The sequence below is a fragment of the Antechinus flavipes genome, chromosome 1 (genome assembly GCF_016432865.1).
Source record: "Antechinus flavipes isolate AdamAnt ecotype Samford, QLD, Australia chromosome 1, AdamAnt_v2, whole genome shotgun sequence".
NCBI classification, from domain to species: domain Eukaryota; kingdom Metazoa; phylum Chordata; class Mammalia; order Dasyuromorphia; family Dasyuridae; genus Antechinus; species Antechinus flavipes.
The window spans coordinates 656,251,225-656,264,587 of NC_067398.1; the positions used below are offsets into that span (position 1 = coordinate 656,251,225).

General features: G+C 49.1%; 1 protein-coding gene across 8 annotated transcripts in view; it reads right to left on the minus strand.

Moving 5' to 3' along the window:
- The window catches only part of RFX1 (regulatory factor X1), a 35,976-nt gene that overhangs the window by 7,146 nt on the left and 15,467 nt on the right, over positions 1–13,363 (minus strand). For 5 of the 8 annotated variants that reach the window (XM_051971672.1, XM_051971673.1, XM_051971676.1 and 2 more), the window contains exons 3-9: positions 6,597–6,706; positions 6,172–6,255; positions 4,838–4,930; positions 3,590–3,685; positions 2,678–2,773; positions 1,720–2,121; positions 966–1,060 (exon numbers count right to left, since the gene is read on the minus strand). In XM_051971672.1, the coding sequence (XP_051827632.1) occupies positions 966–1,060; positions 1,720–2,121; positions 2,678–2,773; positions 3,590–3,685; positions 4,838–4,930; positions 6,172–6,255; positions 6,597–6,706 (976 nt within the window). The remainder of the gene's footprint in view (positions 1–965; positions 1,061–1,719; positions 2,122–2,677; positions 2,774–3,589; positions 3,686–4,837; positions 4,931–6,171; positions 6,256–6,596; positions 6,707–13,363) is intronic. The other 3 variants (XM_051971678.1, XM_051971679.1, XM_051971680.1) reach the window with 3 other exon arrangements.

The window sequence follows — 13,363 nt, forward strand, 5'->3', positions numbered from 1 at the left end:
AAGCAGGCAAGAAGAAGGGCTGGGTGGCCATCTCTGTGGCAGAGCTTATGGAAATCCCAGAAACAAATCAGGGAGAAGCCCAGATGTGGAGTGTCACATGCCATGAGTGCACTGGTCAACCTGTCCCTTGAGCTAGGGCCACCTTCTGCCTCTCAATGAGCTTTCAGGGACTTCTTCCAGCAAAAATACTCTGTTTTTTATTCAAGTGGGGCCTGAGCTGAATCTTATTTTTTCACCTTAGAATAATACCAAAAAGCTAACAAAGAGAAACCGAGAGAAGATTCCTTACAACTTTTCCACTTCTGCCACTGGCTCGTCATTCATGTCACTCTAGGCTCAGGATGGATCTTCCAAACTTTTTCTCTCCCCCTTCCCACAGATCCAATCAATTGCCAAGGCCTCTCTGTATTTCTTCCCTTCTCTCCATTTCCACAGCCCTACATTCCCCACCTGGATTACTGCCATAGCTTCTGTGATGGAAACCTTCCAACTTAAAAGACTTTCTCCATCTTGCCACAATTAATCTTCCTAAAGCCCAGCTCTGATCCCATTCCTTTTCAGCTCACAAAGAGCCTATAGCTCTCTACTGTTCACAGTTCAAAAAAGATGGCATCCAAGACTCCCAAGAGCCTGACTTCAGCTCTACTGCCCAGTACTTCCAAATGATCCTGTCCCACTCCCTTGGAGTTGGGCAGCTGGGTCTCTCCTAACAATGCCAGGTTCCTAATGGGTCCCCTAACAAATACCACGTTCACCAGGTCTCAGCGCCCTCTCCCCTGCCACCCAAGATGCCCTTTCCCACCCCAATCTCCTCCCATGTAACCAATCCCTACGCATCTCCCCACTTTCTGCCAGCCAATTTTGGCATCTCTGATGCAGGGGAGCCAGCTTCTTAAGGGCAGGGCCTGTGATGGCTTCGGGGGAGCCGGGAGGCAGGCTACGGGACCGACCACTGAGGTACTCACATGGTGCTGGCTGTGTAGCTGGCATCACCGCCCTCCACATACTGAACCTGGCTGGGGTACACATGCTGCACGGGCACCTGCTGGAGCTGTTGCACCTGGGGCAAGAGACTGAGGGTTATGGGGAGGCCGGTGTCCGCTCCCAGCAGGGTCAGACAGTGTGCAGCATCTGAGCTGGAACCATGGCGCACAGGCTGCACGGCAGAGCACCGAACAGGGCAGGGACCCCTGGGGCTTCAGGCTGGTCCAGGCCAGGGTTTCTCCAGGCTGGGAGGCCGGGCCTCTTCTTGGAGGAGCTCACATCACCTACAACCCCTCTGGCTCTTGGCCAACAGAGAGCCCGGAGGCTTCCCTGTGAGCAGGGGGCGCCCCCACAAGGGGCCTGGCTGCCTGCCTAAGAACTGTTGCTCAAGGTCTGGAAGCTTGCTGCTCTTACTCGGAATAAGCTCATGCCAGTGCCAGAAATCCCCTGGCAGTAAAACGGGGACTGAATGAGAGGTATGGGGGGAGCATGGACCGTGCTAAGTGGAGGGGCCTAAGAAACTGGGGGCAGGCTTGTATCTGTAAAAGGCGGAGCCTGGGAGCAGGAGGGCGGGGCCAGGAGCCGTGGGACACAGGGAGGGGCGTGGGTCCCAGGACCAAGGGTCAAACGTGCCTAGTGTCCGGGCCTGGCTAAATCGAGGGGGAAGTTGGGGGCACCGGGGCAGGCTCTGGGCAGGAGAAGTCAGCCCCGCCCCGCCCCCTTCTCCCCACCTACTTTCAGGGCTGTGGCTGCAGTGCCGAACACTAGCACCTGGGGGACTCTCTGGATCCTGACTCTCTGGTCGGGGCTGGCTCGGGAGGAGAGCCCCGGGAGGGGCTCGATCACCACTTTTTGCTGGGGCAGGAGCAGCTGCTGGGGGAGCACGCGCACCAGCTCCACCCACTGCTCAGAGCCCGGCTCGGCCGCTGCCGCCGCCGCCGCCGCCGCCGCTGCCGCGGGCAGGTAATGGAGCCGGGGCTCCGGGCTGCCGCTGCCTAACTGCGGGGTCTCGCTAGTGCACTCTAACAGCAGGGGCGTCTCTCCAGCCCGCTCGCCCGGCTCGGCCCGCACCACAGGCGGCTCTGTTGCTGGCTCCTGCTGCTCTCCCTTCCTAGCGGGGAACTGACTGCCTGAGCACTGGAGGACAAACAGAGACACTGGCCCATCACCCGCAGCCCCGGCGAGGGGGCTGGCCGGGAGGGGCGGGGGCGGGGGACGGCACCCTCCCACGGGGCCTTAGGGGCCCCAAGCCGGGGGGTGGGGGGTGGAGGGGTCCGGCCGGCTGGCACCCTGCGGAGCGCGGCTTGGGCGGGGTCTGGCCAGGGTGTTTGCTGCTCTGGGGCCGGTCCGAAGTTTAGCAGGTGCCCTCCACGCCCCGGGCTGTGCCCTACCAAGGTCTCACGGGCCGAGAAAGCGCATAGAACCTTTGCTTTCAGTGTCTTTGGCAGGGAAGTGGGCAAGTCAGTGTGATCCCTGGCCCTATCTTTGGGGGGATATCTTCTAAGAGGCCTGCCTTCTGAAAGGTGGGAATCGCACCTGCAGGGGCCTTAGAGGCCACCCGCTCAGCCCCCTCAAGGAGAGCCCACTGGTTCTTAGGGCTTCTCTTAGTGTCTAGAAAACTACCCATCCATCACATGTGGGCGGGGAGTGGGAAGAGGGCAGGGGAAGAGCCAGGGACCCAGTGAGCACAGACCTCTTGAGCGACGTGGACCTGCTGCAACCCTTGAACTGTCAGCTGCTGCACTGGGCCTGATTTTGGTGTCTGTGGAGTGGTCTGCACGACGGATCTCTGAGGGGACACACAGCACCCCAAATCATTGGAAGGAGCAGCCACATCCCTCCTAAAGGCCCTATCTATCACTTAAGAGTAGGCTGAGAGCAGCTAGGGGGCCTAGCCCTCAAGCACGGCAAGGAGTTCCAGAACCTGGGGCGCCTTTTGTTCTTACAGGGGGCTACAAAGTCTGGACTGATCCATATATCCTTCCCTACTGTCTCTGATTCTTTGCCAAAAAGGAAATGCAGATAGGTAGTAATCGGTTCCTCCCTGGCAGACCAGGCCGACATGTATTCCCAGCCAAGCCATAAAGATAAACTCTCCACTTCCTCAGTGAACCAGACACAAAAACCGTCTGCCTTCTATCCCACTGTTTGCTCATTTACTGCAGAGTATTCCCAGGACAGATCACAGTATCTTGTGATAAAATAAATAGCATCAGCTGTTGAGGGGCAATGAGAAGCAGTGGAAAGCATTCACTAGGGATGGGGGTTGGGATTTCCAATCTTATTCTTGAGGAGGTCATTCTAAGACCTCAGTTTTCTGGGGTTCTTCGATCCTAACTTTGTGTGGCTTTGGGTATCACTGAATCTGATTAAGAACCAGAAAGGCCTAAGAAGTCAGCTCTAGATGATAACCTGAGGCCCACAGAAACCAGAACTTGTCCAAAGTCTCTCTGGAAGTAGGCAGAGGGAGGATTTGTAATCCGGTGTCTGCTCCGTGGGAGGCCAAGTACTATACAGAGTCAGTACTACTTAGACCCTAAGGTGGTTACACATCCCAGACTGTTTCAAGAAACAGCTCTTTCTGAGCACCTCCCCTGTCAGATACCTCTTGTGTGACAGGGACGGCCTGGACACTGTGCACCTGGAGCTGCTGCACGGAGCCAGCTTTGCTGGTGGAGCTGTTCCCCTGTCCTGGTGAACGCTGTTGAGAGAATGAAGAGAGAGAGAGAGAGAGAGAGAGAGAGAGAGAGAGAGAGAGAGAGAGAGAGAGAGAGAAGAGAGAGAGAGAGAGAGAGAGACAAAGACACAGAGGAAGAGAAAGAAAGAGGGTGGGGGAAGGACAGGCTCAGGCACACATCAGGGTGGGCTGAGCACAGGCATCAGAGTAGGCTTTTTTCTGGGACCCATTCCCACTCTCTGTATCAGCTAAAGGGCTTAGGGTGAAATTAGACATATTACCGTCGGAAGAGAACTTCTTTCTCTTGCAAAAAAAAGTTTGCAAATGAGCCCAAAGGTCCTGAGCTTTTATTCAGTACCCACATTGGCTGGGAATCCTCTGTAAAAATATGTCCCAGCTACAGCCTGATCCCAAATCATGCACTACCCCCTGGCTTGGTACTGAAACGCTAGGATAGATTGAAAGGATATTATTGGAGGAGTAGCCAAAAAGGGTAAAGACCTTGTTTTCTCCCTGACTTTGCAGGCTTATATTCCATGGAACTAATGACTACTACTTGGTTCTTTTATGGGCACTAGCCTGAGAGGGATCCAGTAGGCAGGGAGGAATTGGGCTGAATGACAGGCATCCATCCCTAGACTGTGGAATGATGCTCCCTATTGTGGAGTGGCCCTTGCTCTCAGTGTCTTAGCTTATAAACCTCATATCTCACTGCCTCTCACTACAAGACTGGAGAATCTCCATAAAGATTTTGGAGTGAGGAAGGCATGAAAACTTGCTTTCATCTCTGAGGTGAAGGCATCCACAGAGGGGTTCGGAGAACAGATTGGGAGTGAGGTGTCATACCCAGTAACCCAGGAAAGAGGAGATTGCAACATCCAGCCTTATAAGCTGCTGTGTTCTCTATTCCCTGAGCTTTAAAGCCCAGGCCCTAAGCCCAGACTCTGCCGAAGCTCAGTCTGGGTTAGGATGTTCTCTGTTCCCTGACAAAAATCCTTTGCTGCTAACCTTGACTAGAGGCCACCCTGACCTCATTAAATGTCACCTACAGAAGCCAGGATTTGAGAACTAGAGGCAAGGTAAGGGAGAAGGGCAGAGAAACAGTTTAAAGAGAGAAAAAGAACAAAAATGGGTGGGAGGGAGGGAAAGCCCACTGGACTGGGAGCTGCCACTTACCTCTGGGGGAGAGTGCACTTGTTGGACACTATGGACAGCTAATGAGGCTGGGCCCCCTTTGTTGGCCTGAGCTGTGCTCTGCACCACCAATCGCTGTGTGGGGAATGTTTGTAATTAGGAAAAGGTGGTGCAGAGAATATGACCCAATCCCAGAGATTCCTAGGGGCTGGCCTTTAAGAGTCAAAGTCCGTTAGAGTTAGAGGGATCTTGACACTATTTAATCCAACTCCATAATTGTGCAGATGAGAAACCCAGGCTTGGTGAGGTAATGACTAGGCTAAGGTCACAAAGCTGGTAAATGGCAGCGCTAAGATCCCAACCCTACTGGGGTTCATGCTTCTTGGAGTCTATTTCCAGTATGCTTGCCAGGCAGCCAGAAATGCTTCTTGGCACTAGGATTCACTTTTAGTAGCTCACCATGTTAGGTGGGAGGTATGGATTTGCTCCATTAATCTATATTTTCCAGCCAAAGGCTATTGGAGCAGGAAACTCTAAAGGTTTCTCTACAATGGAAGTCTGAAAAGGAGAACTGAGGCAAGGAATCTGCCTTCTTTCCCTAGTTCCTGAGGCTAGGGGAGGAGTCCCCTCCTTCTCCCTCATTCCTGCTCTACTTGCTTTAATTCCAGGGGTAGAAGAGCTAATTTCTTTTCTGCAGATGTGCAATAAGGAGCCCTTGGCCTCTAAATCCAAGAGTCATAAGAATCCTAACCTCTGCATTTGAGAGGCAGTGAAAAAGAATGGGAAGCCAGCTGGATTTCCCTTAACTTTCAGAGGGCTTTTTAGAGCCTTAGGGAACATCTAGTCCAATCACCTCATTTGCAGAAAAAGTAACCAAGACCATGAGAAAGTACCTAAGAGCAGTCACAAGGGGGGTAAGCAGGGAAGGGGGATTAAAGGTCTGGGTACCTCCTAACTTTTACCTCTTTCCACGAGCCTAGGGTGTATCTCTGAGGTCTCTTCCAGCCATAGGCAGCATGATCTTTTAAGATTTTAAGACTTAGTAACTTGGGAACAAGAAAATAGAGGGATATTGACTCCCAGGGACAGCTGATATGCTAATATAATTCTTCCGCATGAAGATACCTGACCAGAAGGATAGCCAATGGTTCAGCAGCTCTAACTTCCCTGATTAGAAATAGACTAGAACTGAGCAGGCCAGAAAAGGTTTATTTCTCACTTTGTGAGCAGGCAATAGTGGGCTAAGTTAGTAAAAGAGCTGTCATAGTCCCCCCTTGAGGAAGCTTTGGTTTTAATGGTTAGGAATGGTAGGACCCATGAAGCCTCAGAAAAGATGATATTGCTTTCCCTTTATCCTTGGGGCCGGTTGGTCTTACCTGCTGGGGCACTTGGATGCTGGTAAGCTGCAGAGGGGACACGGCACCAGGCTTGGTCTGCACACTAGCCTGGACCAGCAATCGCTGTTGGAACAAAGCCCAGTTAGGTGAAGAGGGACTGGCCCTGACCTCCAAACTGTGGGGTAAGGGAAGGGGAGGATGGAAAGGGAACTGAGCAGAATGGAGCAAAGCATCTTGATAAAAGAAGGCAAACAGATGGCTCTGGCAGATGGTAAGGGGCAGAGCTAAAGGGCAGGGTGGAGGAGGGAGCAGTGAGAGGCACAGAGCATCGGTCTATACTCATCTTCAAGTTGAGTATACTCAAGACTCAATTCTCTACTGGCTGGAGATGGCCTCTCTTGGCCCCAAGAACCTGTTGTGCTGATACCCAGCTACTCAATTCCCTTACCTTGGGAGCCCCATACCTGTGGTGTGGCCTGGACTTGTTGGACCACCTGTGTTGGCACTCCAGATTGGCTGGCTGTGGAGCCTGGGCTTGCTTCTGAGACAGTGTCACTTGCCCTCATGGCCCCTTCTGTAGGGAGGAAGAAAACAAATCAGACACACTGTACGCCTGTCTCTAGGGTACTGGAAGGGAGAAGAAGCTTGGGATCTAGGTTTAGTTCTAGAGTTTGAGAAAGTCTTTAAAGTGTTAGGAAGGGCTCAGAAATATTTGGGTATGGATCTGGGAAGTATCAGAACTCCTGTAGGGGCTATACTTCCTGTTACAAATTATCCTTCTGAATGTGGTTGGCATCACCTCCCATGTCAGCTATATGTTCCTGGATCCTGTAGGAATGGACTGGCTGTGTTAAGAGGAATGCTGTCTGTATAGGAGCTCTAAGGCTTAGTGCCTGTCTACTCCATCCATTCACTCTTCCACCTGGCTTCATTCCCAGAGGAATACTCCAGGCATGGCCTTGTGACTGGTATGGAAGAAGTATTTTAAAGTGCATCGAGAGGGAAGGCTAGAGAGAACCAGAGCAAGGAAACCCTCATAAGGCAAATCACTGAATTGGTTCTGCAAGAAAACAAAGAGCCCAAGGCTCAAACTCTGATGTGCTTCCCCTCTCTCTGCCCACAGCTTCCTCTGACCTGTCCTTTGATTCAGGCTAGCTTCCTCAGGAAGAACAACAGAAGCTCAGAATCCAAGAGGTGGAAAGTATAAGCCTTAGAGGTCATTTAGTCTAATTTCTGAGTCAGAATCTGCTTGTATTACAAGGAATGAGAAAAAATCATCCAGTTTTCATTTGAACTCACTACCTCCTGTGAAGTCATTTTTACTTTTAAACAATTCAACAATTGTCTAAGTAAGTTTTTTGGACATCATAAGTCTTTCCTTTTCTACAGATAAAATAAGGCCCTGCAACTTTCCTCTAAGACTTCCCCTCCTAATTATGCCCACCAGAACTAAGCAGAACAAGTTTACTCCTTCCATACAACCATTCTTTATATAATGCTATGATGTCCCTATTCTATCAGTCTTCCCTTTTCAAGATTTAATAAATATTTCTAGTATCTTCAACTGATTGTCATATAGCTAGTCTTCTCAGTCTTCCTTCTGAATGCTCCCAGCAGTTCTCATTCTATTTACTCCTGTTTAGGCTAACAGGAATTTTTACATCATCTGCTCCACAGACATCACAGAAAGGCAGAAGAGGGAGATCTTCCTTGTCCAAGGATGAAAACAAAAGCATGGAAATGGAATTTTTCCCTGACTAGGATGGAAATTTGGGAGATCCTGCCTTCAAGCTTTGCCTTTGCTTATATTTGTAAAGCATATTAGCTCAATTTGCTAAGGATTCTCACAATATGCCCATCAGAGTACTCAAGATACCAGTTTATCTATTTTGCAGGTGAAAACATAGAAACTTAATCCAAGGAGGCAGCAGAACTCTGGGATACTGTCCCCCACCCTCAAACTCCTAGTTTAGACTATTTTCCTCCTTCTTTCCTTTCCATTCATTCATACCCAGTTATGGTCCTTCAGCGGGCAGAGTATACAACTCACCACAAGGGGATGGGGGGGGGGTTACTCACGTTGGCAGGGAGCTGTGAAGAGGCAATCATAGAACATAATGCAGCCCAGGGGCGGCCTGCTTGGTCACGCCTCTCTGCAGGAGCAGGTGGGAACAAGGGCAGCTTTTATACTAGCAACCTTGGTGAACTAATCCCCTAGAGTTTGCGCCAAAGCTCCTGTGGGTTCTTGCTGAATAAACATCCCCCTCATAGTAGGTACAAAACAAGGAGGGGCCTTTGCAGCACACTGAGAGGTCAGTACCTGGGCTGGGGAGATGCTATCTGGAAGGAGGTCAAGTTTCATGCACATCTCTCTAAGGTGAAGAACAGGAGGAGGGGCTATTTTTTTTTCCCAAAGACAAATCCTCAGCACCTCCAGCTCTCTGCATGTGTTCTGTGGGATCCTAATCCCTAGAAAAATTATCTGTTCCCAAATGCTGATGGCACTTTTGGTCCCTAATGCTTCAGGAAAATCTGCTAGTATCCTGAGTGAAGGTGCCTTTTTGCAAGATGCATCTTTCAAAAGACTGAAGGCTTGGAGAGCAAGAACTGGTAGGTGGGGATGTCATTTTATCTTCAGGCAAATAGATGAAAACATTCTATTTTCCCTGTATAATAACAAGAAGAAGTAAAAGTAAAAATGAATCTGTTGAAGGGATGATGAGACAGTTATCACTTCTTGATCATCTTCCGGAGAGAGGTGGACTGAAGGTGCCCAGTATAGGGGCTAACGGTATCACCCACTGCTGAAGCCTCTGAAAAGGCTGCTTGGAAGCTTAGGAGCTTCAAACTTGCCCTTTTGGCTTCAGGCGTGACTGAGCCCTCTGGGGATGATGCTTGGGAAGCTGCTGCAAAGCTGGGTCCTAGCCAATTAGGCATAATCGTTCTACCAAGACAGTTCGTGTACTGATCTGATGAGAAAGAGAGCAATCAAACCCCAATGCTGCTCAGTGATGGGGAAGTGGGATGAATCCCAGGGGATGATGATGATGGCAATCAATGCTTACTGAAATAATTCTGGCAGCTAGAGTCCTCAGGATAGCCTATAAAGTCATCAGTTTCTGGATTTAGCTTAACTGCTTTCTCTTGGATTTTATTTGGGCCTCCCTTGGCATTCTTGTGGGGCCTCAAGGGAAGAGGCATTTAATGACTCCAGCTCAACTGGGAAGGCTGGGAGCAACTTGAGAAAGTATTGTGCCACGTGATGCTCCCAACACACCTAGGTGTGTGGGTAACCTAAGCTGGGACGCTGTGTCCCCACTCAAAGGGATGGGACATCAACTAAGCTGGAAACATTGGGCTGGAGGAATGGAGGAAAGTGGAGTTTTGGCTCGGCTTGGTGTCGTGTTTCCTGTCTCACAGCTCAGAGGTGGGCTGGGTGTCATTTCTGGCTGCTGCTTGAAGAAGTCTGACAAGAGGGACCCTGGGACAAAGCCCAACGTTAATAGCAACTGTCCCTTTATCTCACAAATCCCCAGTCCAGAGGAAGAGCAGCACTTACTGTTACCAAGCTAATAGTTGGAGTCCTTAGGCCAGGGCCGAGGCTCGAATCGGCTTGCTTTTCTAGCAGTGCTCAGAGCCCCGTGAGAAGCCAGCACTGGTAAGTGAGCTTCCCAATACCTTCCAGCTTACTGCTTTGTACATTCGTGCGTGAGCCCTGTGGCTCTGTGCTTGCAAGGTGCCTCTGTGTGTGGGCGCACGCGCACCTGTGGCCATGACTTTGGGACTATCTCCTTTGTTCTGCGATCGCGTCTGTGTCTATGGGAGTGTGTGTGGAGAGTCTGAATGTCTGTGCTCGATCATGGAGGTGGGGAGGGGGTAGGCAAGTGTTTCTCCTCAGCCTCCTTACCTACTGTCCCCTTTTCTCATGTACACCTCTCTCTATGGGTATCCACATCTGTGCTCCACGTCGCTACATTGCTGGGCTGTCCTATGGAAGAGGGATCAGACTTATCCTGCTTGGCTCAGGGCTCAGGCCAAGGAGTCAGATGGAAAGGGATTACAGCTGTGCAAAAGCAGAGCACTCTGCCTTAGAAAGTAGTAAATTCTCATAACTGAAAAACTTCAAGAAGTGGATGCTTTGGCAGGCAAACTACAGCAGGAATTTCTCTTCAGATAAGAGTGAACTAAATGAGGTCCATTTGAATCCTGAGATTCTTTGGTCTGTGGTCGTGTCCTCCCATATGCATACGTCTCTCTCTGGGTAGGTCTGTCTATGCTTTTTGTTCCTGTGTATGTATGGATGCGTGCAGAAATTTGTGAGAAAGGCCCTCCCCCAAGAGCCCTCAAGTCTTGAAGTTAATAGCCAGAGTGCTGGGGGCTATAATGGAGAGTGGCACTGAATTCCTTCTCACTTGATCTTCAGCTTTCCCACTGGATGTGATGTGTGTCTCAAGCCAGCCGGACTTCAGGTGCCTTATCTGAATATAAGGAGTGATTCTTTCAGTGAAGGAAGGTTGTGAGGATGAATTTAATTCCCAGTTAAAGTCTTTGACTTTCTTAGGAAAAAGGGTCCTTTATAGGTAGGGGGCAGAATGTTGAGAGAGCCTCTTTCCTTGTTGGGGTATATATGGTGTTAGGCAAGGCCAGAAATCAGGGCTTGCCTCTGGGCCATAGAGTCCAATGCAGACTGTGCAATGCTACCAACCAAGAGATCTCCCACTGCCACTAGGGAGCTGGTTTGGGGAGAGGAAAAAGGTTCCTGGAAATGGAGCTGTTCTTGGCTCCTAACTAAAATTCCCATTTGTCATAGGACTTGGGCAGCTTCCTGGCTCCCAGCCTAAGTGTGTATGTACCAGGCATCATACAGGTCTGAGGCTTTCAACTCAGCTCTGTCCTTGATATCCTATATGACTTAAGATCTATGACATCACTGTGTAAGCCTCTGTTTCCCTATCTGTAGGCTCACATAAAAACAAACGATAAAAAAGACCAGATGACTAGGGAAATAGGTTCATAAGACACCTGCAGGATTCAGAATTTCCAGAGGCCCACCACACTTCCACTCTTAGAAATCATGGAAAACAGGTAAGGGACATCCTCCAGCCAGGTGGAGACTTTGGGGGTAGAGGGGTAGGGGGAATAAAGAGATGTTTTGCTTTAAAGAGACAAAGAGTTCAGTGAAATACAGAGAAAAACTTCCTACTAATCAGAACTTTCCAGATTTCATGACCACCCTATATAATCTCTTGTGATCCTTGCAAGGACATTCAAACTTGCCCTCCCCCTCCCCCACCAATACAGTAATACATTTCCAAGACAGTGCAATACAAAAGAAATAAAGATTTCAGATGTAAATCCTATGACATATCATCTTGCCCTTATTTTTCTGGGGCTCTGTCCTAAAGTTTGTGAGAAGAAAGCATCATTCAGTGCAATCTTAAGACTGACATTGGTACCAAAGGGCTACTTTCTTTCTTCCTGAGGATCTAGGAGACCCAGAATGCACATCCTATCCTCAGCTGGGCATCCAGCCTCTCTGGGCATGGAGCCCACTATCATTTACAGTACCCTTTCTGCTCAGATTTCTTTCAAAACTTCTGCTGCTTCTGAGGACAGAGATTTATGAATTCAAAGTATTGTTCCCAACTGTGAGTAATTTGATCACTGCCAGTATCATCTTTAAAGTCACCTCCAGGGCAGATTGGCTGGGGACAGGATTCTGTTGTTAGACTAGTCAGCTTTTCATTTTTCTCCTCAACTTGCCTCCTGTATGTGTGTTCCAGGTCTCACTCCAAAGAACCCATGCCAGGCCCCTACTCCCTTCCTCTTCTTCCCTCCTCTGATCCCTGAATAATTTCCAATTGCTTCTGGCCATGAAATAGACATAGACAGTTCTTGGCCTACAGGGTCTGGCAGTCCTGAGCCTGGGCCAGTCTCCTGTGGTAAGGTATCTGAGGGTGCCCCTGTGGAAATGTTTTACCCTGGATGAACAACTTGAATAATCAGGACTAAAGTATCTCAAAGCCCTTTTCAGTATTTTAGAGGATTGGAAAATAGATATTTTGTCCAAGGGAATGACCATGAAGACTGACAAAATGAAAACAATCAGAAAAAAAGGAGAACTGAAAGAAAGGGACATGTTTGCCCGTCTCTTTTGTCCTATCAATCTCAATAAGTGATAAGGCTGGAAGGATTCTAAAGGCTTGTGGGTCATTTAACCTACGTGAGATCTCCTCTACAGTATCCAGGAAACAGCCATCCATACTTCAATGACAAAGAACTCATTACACATTGAAGCCTCTATTCCATCTTTAGGTGGTGGCTCCAATTACTAAGAGGTCTTCTCTTAGACTGAGCTGAAGTGTCTCTCTGTAACTTTCACACACACACATACACACACCATCCCAGCTATAAGTCTGATCCTTCATTCAATCCACAAACATATGAAGATAGCAGTTCTGGGACTCCCACAAATATTCTCTTTTCTAGACTACACACTCTTGCTGAGCCCTCACCAGTATGGTACCTGTCCTCCGCACCTATTCTCACTCCCTCCATTCTTTACCGTGAAAGGGGTATAACCAGGGAAAAGAAGAGAGATCTCAATTGGCCTCCTCTTAGACAATCTACCTGCTAATACAAGCAAAGAGGTACATATGTCTATTGGCCACATCACTGTGGATTCACAGGGAGCTCACAATCACTAAAATCTCCACATCTCTTTTCTAGACAGTCTCCCTGATCATTTATGATCAAACAACCCCCCATACAGGACTTTCTCCCATGGAATTTCAGCCTACCTATAATCTCAGTTCCTCCATTTATTATGTTTACCACCTCTCTCATCTGACAGTTATTAGCATACAACAATAAACATGCCATTTAGATCTTCATCTTAGTCAATGATAAAAATTTTGGCTGAAATAGAATCAAAGACAATTTCCACAGAGGGCTCAACTGAGCAATATAAGAGCACCCCATGGTGGGGTGAGCTCAGTAATACCTCCAGTGGATTGTTATGGGACTGCAAGCTCATCCTACTCAGTTACACCTGAATTTGAGGTATACCCAATTAAAGCTGACAAAGATGGCAAAAGGAATGAAATCCCCAAAAGCAGACCTTATCCTCTTCTTCTTCTCCCAGGCTGAGACTCATTCCCCCAGTTGGACAAGATTGTCCTGATGTTCATTTTCATTTACCTGGCCCTTCACTAACCAGAACTTCAAACAC